General features: G+C 39.5%; 2 protein-coding genes across 2 annotated transcripts in view; one reads left to right on the top strand and one right to left on the bottom strand.

Annotated features, from left to right (window-relative positions):
• Positions 1-6,922, top strand: part of ITGB4 (integrin subunit beta 4) — a 58,466-nt gene extending 51,544 nt beyond the window's left edge. Inside the window, exons 35-40 of the mRNA XM_029284731.1 lie at positions 38-190; positions 1,154-1,342; positions 1,848-2,003; positions 2,220-2,384; positions 4,743-4,859; positions 6,152-6,922. Coding sequence (XP_029140564.1) covers positions 38-190; positions 1,154-1,342; positions 1,848-2,003; positions 2,220-2,384; positions 4,743-4,859; positions 6,152-6,294 — 923 coding nt within the window. The 3' untranslated portion in view covers positions 6,295-6,922. The remainder of the gene's footprint in view (positions 1-37; positions 191-1,153; positions 1,343-1,847; positions 2,004-2,219; positions 2,385-4,742; positions 4,860-6,151) is intronic.
• A 2,576-nt stretch (positions 6,923-9,498) lies between these two features.
• The window catches only part of GALK1 (galactokinase 1), a 16,702-nt gene continuing 13,965 nt past the window's right edge, over positions 9,499-12,235 (bottom strand). The window contains exon 8 of the mRNA XM_029284728.1: positions 9,499-10,746. Coding sequence (XP_029140561.1) covers positions 10,672-10,746 — 75 coding nt within the window. The 3' untranslated portion in view covers positions 9,499-10,671. The remainder of the gene's footprint in view (positions 10,747-12,235) is intronic.

The following is a 12,235-nucleotide window of genomic DNA, read 5'->3' as shown; positions in this document are numbered from 1 at the left end:
TTCAAATCTAATCCTGCTATTTTCTGGTCTGTCTCAGATTCTAGAATGCAGCTTCTGAATGTTCCGGACACTCCTACTCGCTTGGTGTTCTCTGCCCTGGGGCCAACCTCCCTGAAAGTCAGCTGGCAGGAACCCCACTGTGACAAAGAAGTACAAGGATACAGTGTGCAATACCAGCTTCTCAATGGAGGTCAGTGAAGCTCTCTCTGTGGTGAAAGTGGGATTTGGAAATATATACCTAAAATCCTGTTTTGTCAAAAGGCACCATTCTAGAGTGATCAGAACATGGTTTGTAACATGGAACACCCGTCCCCCCCAAAAATGGTGTTTCTAAACTGCTCAGATTTCTCTGTCCTGATGTTTTACAGATGTTTCCACACACCATAGCAGGGGCAGAATCCTCATAGACCCTATGTGAGGGGAATGGACAGTTTATTTATTTGATAAATAAATAAATATTGTTTCCTAATATATCATCCAAGGATCTATTAGAAGAGAGCTGTTTGACTGGAATAGGGGTAATGCAGTGGTGGGATTCAAATACATGAACAACCGATTCTTCGCGTGGACGCCACTTCCAGAAGTCTGTTCTGGGCCTGGGCCTCCGAGGCCCAGAACGGACTTCCGGAAGCAGCATCCACACACTTCCAGAGGTCTGTTCTGGGCCTTGCAAAAAAGGGCTAGGGCTTCAGCCGGTTTGCCAAAGTCAACAAAAAATTAGCTACCGGTTCTGTTGAACCAGTGCGAACTGGCTGAATCCCACCACTGGGGTAATGTGAATTTGGGTCCTGATGAAAAACACTAAGTTCAAAATGTGTAAAATCCTTAATTCCCAAATAATCCACAGACAGAATTGATAAGTTTAGTTTTCTTTTCATTTTCTCTGAGATAATGTGTTACAAAACAGACAAGGATGCTGTTTTTCATTTGAAGTATCGTAAAATGAAGGGCATTGATCATCTGTGAAGAATTTTACACGAAACATTCACAATTGTTTTTGAACAAAAGATCATACACATGGTTGCCTCAAGATGTGACTTGTAGCATTCAGCCTACTGCATTCACTAGCAGTGCCTATTCTGCCAATAAAAACTGCAATTTTGATCATCGTAGTTTGTGGGATTGACAGCTGTTTTTTTCTCCTATTTCTTAGGCGAAATAAAACGACTTACAATTCCCAATCCAATGCAAAACTCTGTGGTGGTGGATGATCTGTTACCTAACCACTCCTATGTCTTCAAAGTGAAGGCCCAAAGTGATGAGGGATGGGGTCCAGAAAGAGAAGGTGTGATAACTATTGAGTCACAGGTGGATCCACGCAGCCCTCTCAGTCCTGTGCCAGGTAATTGTTTTGAAGTGTTCATAATTTCATAGATATGCTACTACTTTTCCAAATGTTGATTTTTGAGCTGCACTTTTTGGAAAAGGGGTTCGAAGTAGATCTGTGCTTACTCTGCATGAAAACAATGCATGTAGTCTTTATTCATATTCCACCTTTCTTTTGGGAAGTGGGAAGTGTCATCTCCTTCTCTTAAAATTAAGATAGGTTAGGTTAGACTGAGAGAGAGAGAGAGAGAGAGAGAGAGAGAGGGCCAAGTCAACTTGAGTAAGGACTTAAATCTGGCCAATTCTACATTCATCCATTATTATATGAATCTTGAGTGGTATTTCAGTTCCTGTAAATTCCAAGTTTAATTGGGTTAGTTTTCTTGATTCAACAAAGCAACAAATGTGTAAGATATTTGAAAAGCCCAAATGCTTCACTGTTCTAAATCTTTGAACTTCTACTTGCTACTGGTTTGATTTTCTCTTTAACAGGGCTCTGACCATTCTTCTCTATTTGATAGGGTCACCATTTACCCTGAGCACTCCCAGTGCCCCAGGGCCTCTCGTATTCACAGCCCTGAGTCCAGACTCGCTTCAGCTAAGCTGGGAGAGACCCCGCCAACCCAATGGCTTAATTCTGGGCTACATGGTCACTTGTGAGACCCTGCAAGGTGGAGGTAGGTTAGCCTTTTGAAACACATCCCACCTCAGTTGCAGCGCTTCCCCGGCTAAAGCATAGCATTTCCCAATTTATAGAAGAAAGCGGGACAGCCCCAGGCTGCATAAAATAACCAAAATCACCTGAAATGAAGCATCTGGCAAGAGGAGGGGATGGGTGGATATGTATTATTCCTTAAGCTTCCTACCTGTTGTTTTTATTTTTGTCTGCTCAGAGGAACCCAGGACTATCTATGTGGAGGGGGATAACCCAGAGACCACCCTTACAGTGCCTTACCTGAGTGAAAATGTTCCATATAAGTTCAAAGTGCAAGCCAAGACCACTCAAGGCTTTGGCCCTGAAAGAGAGGGCATTATCACCATTGAATCTCAAGACGCAGGTATGCTTTGGTGCCAAAGTATTTCTATCATCTGTTCTTCTTGGTGTGCTGTTAAGGGCACATTGTCAACCAAGGTGTAAAAAAAATACAAAAGTTCAGTTCCTCTTTCCTTTCATATTGTAAAGTACAAATTGTAGGAATAACCAGTGCTGGCTCTGGTCTTGTCTGGTGTTCCATGGGCAAATGGGTGGTGCCTGATTACTCCTGCTGCCTAACCTGAAATGGCCACAAAGGCGAATTGCCAGCAACTGGAAGAGAGCAGGATAACAGAATAACAGAGTTGGTAGGAACCTTAGAGGTCTTTTAGTCCACCCCCTGCACAAGCAAGAGACCATATACGATTCCAGACAAGTGGTTGTCCAGTTTCTTCTTAAAAGCCTCCAGTGATGGAGCTGGAGGCAAGCTGTTCTGAAGGCAAGCTGTTCCACTAGTTAATTGTTCTCACTTTAGGAAATTTCTCCTTAGTTCTAGGTTGCTTCTCTCCTTGATTAGTTTCCATCTCCTTGTCCTGCCTTCAGGTGCTTTGGAGAATAGATTGATCCCCCCCTCTTTTTTGTAACAGCCCCTTAAGTATTGGAACACTGCTAACATGTCACTCCTACTCCTTCTTTTCACTAGACAAACCTAATTCCTGCAACTGTTCATGTTTTAGCCTCCACCCCCCCCCCCTTTTCTGCTCTCTTTCCAGACCTCTACATCTTTTTTTATGACCAAAATACTGGATGCAGGATCCAAATACTGAATGCAGTATTCTAAGTGTGGTCTTACTAAGGCTTTATAAAGCAGTACTAATACTTCACATGATCCTGATTCTATCCCTCTGTTAATGCAACTTAGGATTGTGTTGGCTTTTTTGGCTACTGCCGTATGCTGCTGACTCATGTTTAAGTAATTATCCACTAGGACTCTATATCACTAGTGTCACTACTAAGAACTAGTAAGAAGTGGTCAATAAAAACTGAGCAGACGTCAAGCTTTGCTAAGCCATCACAGTAATCTCTGAAGTTCTGAAGATTGTACCTGTAACACAGCTGGTTTCCAGAGAAGATGTAAAACACTGCCCATTCCAATCAGGTGTGAAAAGCCCAAAATTCAATGGCCTTAGCTTTGGGCTGGAGATCAGAAGAACAGATAGGGATAAACATACTTCAGGTTGCTTTCCTTAAATGTTGTTCTCTGGTGGGGCCTAGGAAGTATGCCTTCTCTGCAGCTGCCCTTGTACTGTGGAACACCCTTTTCCCAGAGATCCAGCAGGCCCCCATACTCCTTAACTTCTAGAACAGGGGTATCAAACTGCCGGCCCGCGGGACGGATGCGTCATGGCGAAACCGTGCCCACACCGTTGCCGGCAATGGAAAAAAAGTTGAGATACGTTGCGACACGTCACGTGATGTTGTGAGTTTGACACCCCTGTTCTAGAAGCTCTGGAAATGCTAGCTCTTGCCACAAACATTGGATAGGACGAGGCTGGAATCCAGTAAGGTGATACTTAGATATATGGGAAAGTTTGGTCCCAGGATTCCATGGGTTTTTGTAGTTTTCATTGACTTTGTATTCTGATTGTTTTTAATGTTTTCTGCACTATCCTCAGTTGTTGTTACAATATAAGCAGCTCTATAAGTCTTTTGAAATTAAAAACAATGTTCATGTGAATGTGTTCTTAAAGAATAGTTGGTAAGGCACCCAAAACCCAAAGCTAGGGTAATATGGATGTGTCAAAGTTGGGTTCTCATAACCCAATTTGTGTAAATGTAATATATGGGAGTATATAGCATTTTGAACAGTAAATCAGTTTTTCCTTAACATCATGTGTGGGTAGACATTTTAAATAATCTAAATCAGGGGTAGTCAACCTTGGCTCTTTTATGACTCGTGGACTTCAACTCCCAGAATTCCTGAGCCAGCTGTGCTGGCTCAGGAATTCTGGGAGTTGAAGTCCACGAGTCATAAAAGAGCCAAGGTTGACTACCCCTGATCTAAATTATGTTTTCTTACTGAGTAGAAAACTGATCTTCATGGTAATGCAAATTATTTTTACAAGTTTCTACTTTTGAAGCTGTTGCCATCCCTATTTTAATTCAGTGGGAGACAGATAATAAATGAGAAATAATAAATGAACTGAATATTTAGGAAGATTAGTTGGAAATAAAGTAACAGAAATTTTTGTCATCTTGGTCTTTGAAAGAACAGAGCTTTGTATGGCTCTGTGAAAACAAATGTTTTGCTTTAAGTTAGACACCACCTTCTTGTATTTTTTCTCAGAGTCATTTTTTTATAACATTAGATGGAATGAGAATTAAATATCCAAGCACTGAATTACATTCTCCCCCCCCCCCTCCCCAATCCTTTCTGCTTCAGGAGTATTCTCTCAATATGGAACACATCAATTCACCAGGGAGGAAGTATTCAATCTCCCTACAGAATACAACACCCAAACAAGCATCACTCACTCCCTACTGGATCCTTTATATGCAGGTAAAAAAAGGGAATGATGGAAATAGGGGATGCCTTGATTTTCAATGACCTCGCTGAGATCTTTGGGACAGTGTTAATGAATAGTACCTGGGATTCATCTGAGAGGAGAACAAACCTGAATCTCTACTCTGGGATCACAAGGGGAAGGTTTAAATCTTTACTCGGAAATAGTTAAATGAGGATGAAAGGAATCCAGTCTATTCCTGAAGTTATGTTTATGTTGACGTTAAGAGAATGTGGTCCTTTATGCCTCTTTCCCTGTTTTCCAATCTACTTCAAAAATAAAAATAAAAAAATAAAGAGATTTCTCCCCCCCTAGAAAGATGGAAGAACTGGCCTTTTCATACATAGCTTTACTGAATGGTACTGTATTCTTTTCATAATATGAGGAAACTCTCCTATCACTGCTAAGACCAGAGCAGTTATTTCTAAGTTAAATAATTGCTTTTTTGATACAAAAATTAAATTGAGACTTCTGCCCAATATTATCAAGAGAACTCAGCTTCTATTTAAAGCACACCAAGACCAGCACCCCAACACTATTCAGGCACTTTGGAAAGGATTATATTAATCACGCAAACAGTACTGAGTGCCTGCAGTTGCACCCATGAGATCTTTTAAGACAAATGTCCGTGTTGCTTTATATGTAAAAAATTTTAGGTTATGGATGATTTCACAGGAAAGAGGTCTGTCTTTTAGACGATATCAGAAGCATGGCTTCAGGAAGGGCTGGAGTATTTACTACCTTTAAGGGGGCTTAACTCTTTCCCAAGTGCCTAAACAGGTCTAGGGGGTATCAGATAAATGGCTCTAGAGCACGGGTGTCAAACTCGCCACATCATGTGACGTGTCGCGACGTATCGAGACTCTTTTTGCATTGCTGGCAATGGGGTGGGCGCGGCTTTGGTATGATGAAACCAGCCCGTGGGCCGGCAGTTTGACACCCCTGCTCTAGAGTGTTCCTAAACAGATCCCAGTGCAGGGGCAGAAGTCGTAAAAGTGATGCTTAGTGATTACAAAACAAAAAATAAACTATGTAAGCTTTTACATACGCATGGCCATGTGTTTATGCACATACCCAGATTTAACGTGCATAACCCATCATTTAATGAGTTTAGTGAATAAACCAGAATTAGCAGGATATGCACTTTTATAAACCAGAATATATTTGGGGTTACACCACATACTCAACAAAACCCAAATGGTCAATGTTATGCTTTAAGTATGATCTACAAATCTAGCCACTGGGAAGTTGCTGTTTATGCAATCTTTATTTGGTTCCCTCATTTCAGATGGGATGCTGATGACTACTCAGCGAGTGGAGAGTGGCGGCACCCTTACCAAACAGATCACCAAAGAATACATCACCAGCACAATGTCCAGCAATAGTGGGACATTCTCCAGACAGACAGAGAGACAATTTTATGAAGCTTAAATCCACAAGGAAACTGCCAAAAAGACACTCAAATTTCAACAAGATATTCTGTGGCCATCTTTCAGATGGAAGCAGATGGCATCCTCTGTGCTCCATTAGTCCCAAAAGCTACTCACTGGCCATTGCTTTTCAAATACCACCAGGTGGTATCTGCACACAGCCTAGCTGGTAACCTAGCATCTTGTGAAAGGAGCTTTTAGCAGAACACTTGGTTATGAAACTCTCTTGGCTAGTTCTACTCTTGAGTCCAACTCATAAGTATCTGCTTTGCTGCTCTGGATTTGGTTTGAAATCTTTACCTCAGACCATTCCTTTTAACTTTGCATAGGTTAACTGAATTGTTTCCTCTTTGTTGATGTTAAAATCATCCTCAGTTTTTTTCTTCTTCTGAGCTCCGATAACATCCTGTTTGTCACATACATTTCTTGCAATGCAGGGGAATTAGTCCAATTGTTATATATATGATAAGTACAATCCCCTGCTGTGCAGTATATAGGAACTCATTGGCAGATTAACAAAAATACTGTTGCCTATTTTATGATGCAAGGTTGCTAAAATACAGTAGTGGCCAAAATTGTGGAAACCTTTTGGGAAAAGTATACAGTAGAAATGCCACTTTTGGTTAAGTTTCCACCAATTTTTCTTTTAATTTCTTTATAACTGTAGCCTTGTTCACTTAATAATACTATTTTACATCGCTTTCTGGACAACCAGTCAACTCTTTGTACCATTTCTTTAATTTTATTACGTTTTACAAGCTCACTAAATGAAAGAAAAAAAAACCCCAACCAATTTGATAGCGATCACATAACACACTGACAAATGTCCTCCTCTCAGCTTCAATACATGACATCAATAACTGAATCCTACTGTGATCTGATTGGCCCATTGCCAAAACAAGATGACACCTGATTGGCTCTCTAAACACTCATGCTCATTGGCTACAATCAGATGAAGGAAAGCTACTTGATATCAACCTAAGCAAGTTGTACTTCCTTTTTCTGGTTATTTGGTTATAACTTTTCATAGAATACAGTACAGATAATTGAACAAACTATGTTGCATTACATTCTTGATTAAATTATCTTTCCACTGATATATAAATTCATGGTGCTACTCCAAAAAAAAGTGGTGTTATTAGCCATCAAACCTCAAAAATACACTTTTCCCAAAAGGTTTCCACAATTTTGGCCACTACTGTAATACAGGTAGTCCTTGTTTAACAACTGCCTTGTTTAGCAACCATTTACAGTTGCAACTGTGATGAAAAAGTAACTTTTATGACCAATCCTCATATTTATGACCTTATAAAGCAAAGGACAGCTGAGGCAAGAGCACAAGCACACACAGTTTCACTTAGCAAATGCTTCACTTAAGAACTAAGTTGTGGTCCCAGTTGTGATTGCTAAATAAGAACTACCTGTAAAACCTTTTCCCAAAAATCCTTGATACAACATGGGGGCAATTAAGGCAACTTTCCAACTTTAGTGTCAAATATTTGGTCTTGTGCTATGGACAATTAATATCTTTACAGAGGAAGCCCTCAAAATAAACTGAGTTTCTTTTAGCCAACAATTTACTTACTTTTGAATGAGGCTCTTATGGTGCATTTACAACAGCCTCAGTCATAGTCCAAATGTCATTGTTTTCCATGCATTTTCCTACTACTTGTTACGTCTTACAGCCACATAAAAACTGGTAAACTGACAATGATAGGTGTTTTTCAGGGTGGGGGGGAATAATTCTAAGACCCATCCATCTGGAAACAAACTGAAATTCAAATTAACGTTAGGGCTGTGGTTGCATTTTTCAGAAGCTGCCCAGGAATTCTTCAGTGAGAAAGTCTGAATACAATTATGTGGCAGCTTATCCATCTAAATCAGGGGTCCCCAAACTTTTCAGCTTTAAGACTTGTAGACTTCCACTCCATGCTGGCTGAGAAATTCTGGGAGTTGAAGTCCACAAGTCTTAAAGTTGACAAGTTTGGAGAGCCCTGATATAAATGAGTTTATTCATCAGTACCAATCATCACGCAAGGAGTGGGTAACTCTAACTGGCTTATCCTGCACCCCACGACTTGAAGGTGCCCCATAGTTGTGTGTGGTTCTCAGAACAGATGGACATAACATTTCTTGAAACTCAACATTTGCTTATCAATGCCATTAGGAAGAGTAATGCAGCTGGGCCATTCAGGTAAAATGTTTCAACCTTGAACTCTTAGAATCCCATATTCAATGCTGTGAATCATATAAGTTCCCGGACTGTCTTTTAAAAGGGCGAGATTTCTTTAGCATTCAACAGGATTAATGATTTCCTGGATCCTTTGTAAGGGAGTTCCAAATAATTTCTTCCTAGGAAAAGCTGCATGAATTTTTATCTCCAGAGCTTCCCATTTCTTTTTCTGATATGATTTCCAGTTTCTTGCAAACTTGCTACCGATTAATAAACTTTCCCCTCATCATAACAGCCATACATCTTGGTATAATCCAAAGAGTCCCTGGAGGTATCTATTGGCCATATTTTAGTAACATAATCATTCTAAATAGAAGTTTTAAAAGGCATCCTATGCTTTCACTGATGTATAATGAAAAACACATTATAATGTAAATTACATGTTTGTAGATCATTACAGCTTGTAGAGGTTGATGGAATTAAGTACATATGCAGTTTCAGTATTTCAGAGATCTGACAGATGGTGCTTTGGACCAGATGGCACTTTGGACCAGATGGCTTTGTATTGCACTTAATAAACATTTTCTCTATGATCACAGCTGGGTTTTTTTTATTTCCAAATATGCTATGTGTAAAAAAAAAACCCTTGATTGCTAATGAGGGCAACGATGCAAATCTTATACAGACCTAAACCTCAATAGGCTTAGGTAATATAAGCAAAATATATAACTTCTACCGAAGATGTTACTAAAATGGCTAAAGTTGAAAGGATAAGGTATTCAAGATTAGCATTAAAGATTCGCATTAATAGCAATGTGATCTGTCTTAAAAAAATATTATTAGGAAAAAGTTAAGTTTGCATCTGTTTAGTAGCTGAGATATATGTGAAGAATAATTGAATGATTTTTGTGAATGCATTTAAGTGCCCAGCTGAAGCTCATTTTTAATGCAACTGTTGCCATTGCAAAACATACAGTTGGAATAGTACTGTTGGGATATAATAGCTGCACAAAACACTAAGCTTTACATAATAACACAGGCTAGGTATTTGATAATTTAAAATCTGGTTAATGAGCAGTTGATGTTAACCAGGTATTGGCTGGGCTTACACATTACTAATCCATGATGTGTTTAACCCTGATTTATTAAGACATTGTGCTTATACATAACATTGGTTATAATAAACTGAGGTTTACAAATCACGGCTGGATCAATATCATGCTAAAATGAAAACCAATTAACCACATGAAGGTCTCATACAAGAGAGCATAGCCAATTACTTTAAGGTGACAATCATACATTTTATTGCAAAAAAGGTTATCATTATTGTAAATTTTACTTAATTTAGATTATTATGTATGTCCATTGGATCAGAGTTTGGGCAGAGGGAGGGGAGACAAAAGATATATGCATCATGGCATCATACAATGACACAACTTTGCATCAAAAGTCATGATGCAATTACACAATCACATCATCTCATAGATATTATGATGCCTGTTTTATTTTGACTTCACTGTGACTGACTACAGTTGTCATTTTCTACCACAACACTTAGCTATACCAATTACATGGGTTGAGGGTATTATCTCACACCAGCCTGTCCTTGTCATTAACAAATGATAATATGGAATGCAATGGAGAAACTCATCGCAAAGTGACTCTATTCAAGAGATGTTTAGTGGATAATTTACTATTGGAAGATGGCTCATTAATGGGTAAGCAGGAAGGAAAGAATAGAAGCAATACTTAGAGCACAATGTAAAGAAGAAAGCCTATTTCCATTAGTCTCTACTTAGGAAGATTAAAAAGGGAATTGCTTTGAAGCTGTGGAGTTTATGCCAGACTTTCTCAGCCCCAGTATTTCCATCCAGATTGTTGAAGGAACTTCTCATAGAAAATTGTATGCAGAAATCAAGGACTATTTACTCAAACTCATCACAGTGTTTCACTGAAAAGGAAATTTTGTGTCCCAAACTGTCTTGTAAAGGAGACAAAAAAAATCTCTTTGGGGCTCTTGGTTGAAAGAAAAAAACATCTGTGTGCGCACACAGGTTTTCAATGACTTCACTGATCTGTGACTGATGCTCCCTTTTATGGAAGAAGTCAAGTCTTTGCTCCAAGCTAATGTCCAGGGAGGCTGTCCCAAAGCGTCATGCTTTTCTTAGTACAGCAGTGAATCCTATAGACCAGGCGGAAGAGCTTTCAAGACAGGAGGTGCACTTTAGATCCATCAGCAGGTTTTGTGAAATAGAATGTCGCTGTCCTGTTGTATTTGTCCTAATTGATAAAAGGAAAAACCATGATATGCAATTATCTGAATGATCGAGGGACACAAAATATATCGGGGGGGGGGGAGTTCACAAGTGTGGAAATTTGACTTGGGGCATAACGGATGGCTTTATATCAGTCAGACGACAATTCTTAAGAGGTAAACCGAAAACAAGAACCATTTTGGTGTAGTGGTTAAGGCTTCAGGCCAGAAAGTAGGAGACTGTAAGTTTCAGTACTGCCTTAGGCACAAAGCCAGCTGGGTGACCTTGGGCTACTCACTTTCGGACCCACGAAGCAAACAAGGATAAACCACTTCTGAAAAACCATGCCAAGAAAACTGCAAAGACTTGTTCAAACAGTCTCCAATAATCGGACACAATTGAAGGAGAAAAAAAAACCCAGACATTATCAGCAAGCATATGAGTTTGCTCAAACAGCAAATTTAGCAACAGAAAACACATGCTGATAATGGACATTTAAGCCAGGAATGGACAACCTGGTTTCTTCCAAATGTTCTGGTCTTCTATCTGCTGTAGGCAAAACTGCCAATGTCAAGGAATTAGACACCCAGAAGGCAGCAGACTGCCTGTGTCTGAACTGAAGTCTTTTTATCCAAACAACAACAGTTCTAATAGCAACAGAAAGAAACAGTTCTTAACAAAGAAACCGTGAGAAGATAAGCAGCAGTTGGACCAAGATAGTTTCTATGCTCCCCAGCACAGACTTTTCTCCTCAGAACTAAATTCACCTATCCAGGCTAAATGCTGTTAAAATCTTTCTTTCTCACCCACAGACACTTTCTACTTCATTCCTCTAAAGACATAAAAATGCTTCCCTCACAATTAATGTCGTTACATTAGGGATCTAAAAAATATTCCATGCATGCAGGTTCTGGTCTATATACAGAACAAAATTAGGGTGTTTCATTCCAGTATGGATTGAAATGTGGTAGTTCTGGACAAATGTGGTTTACAATGGGCAGCAAAAAGGGGAAAACATCCAAGACTGACTTGTGTTTTCCTTAATGTTGGTGCGTGGGAACATGGTGCATGGTACAGCAGAATCTGAGAGAGAAAAGGAGTCAGATAGAGGTTGTGACATTATCATCAGTGGCTAGTGACAGTCAGGCAGAGAAGGAAAGGAAGATGCTGGGAATTCAGGATCCAGAAGGATATGTTTGGAGCCTGTTTCTTTCTGCTGATTTGCTAACAGGGCATGATGTAAGCCTAACATAAGTTATGTCTTATTTTAGTCATAGCAACAGCAATAGCACTTAGACTTATATTTATTTATTTATTTATTATATTTATACCCCGCCCTTCTCCCGTAGGACTCAGGGCGGCTTACAGCCAGTTAAAAACAGTTTAATACAATACAATACAAAGTTTTAAAAAATCATTAAAAATAAATATTTAAATCGGCCGCTTCTACTAAAATTTGGCTAAAACCAATTTAAAATACCCCTAGGCCAGTCCTGCCCGCTGAAACAACCAGG

The sequence above is a fragment of the Protobothrops mucrosquamatus genome, unplaced genomic scaffold, assembly GCF_001527695.2.
Source record: "Protobothrops mucrosquamatus isolate PMUCROS unplaced genomic scaffold, P.Mucros_1.0 scaffold_146, whole genome shotgun sequence".
In the NCBI taxonomy this organism is placed as follows: Eukaryota; Metazoa; Chordata; class Lepidosauria; order Squamata; family Viperidae; genus Protobothrops; species Protobothrops mucrosquamatus.
The sequence above is the reverse complement of the archived record's forward strand: the minus strand, read 5'-3'. Positions and strand labels throughout refer to the sequence as shown.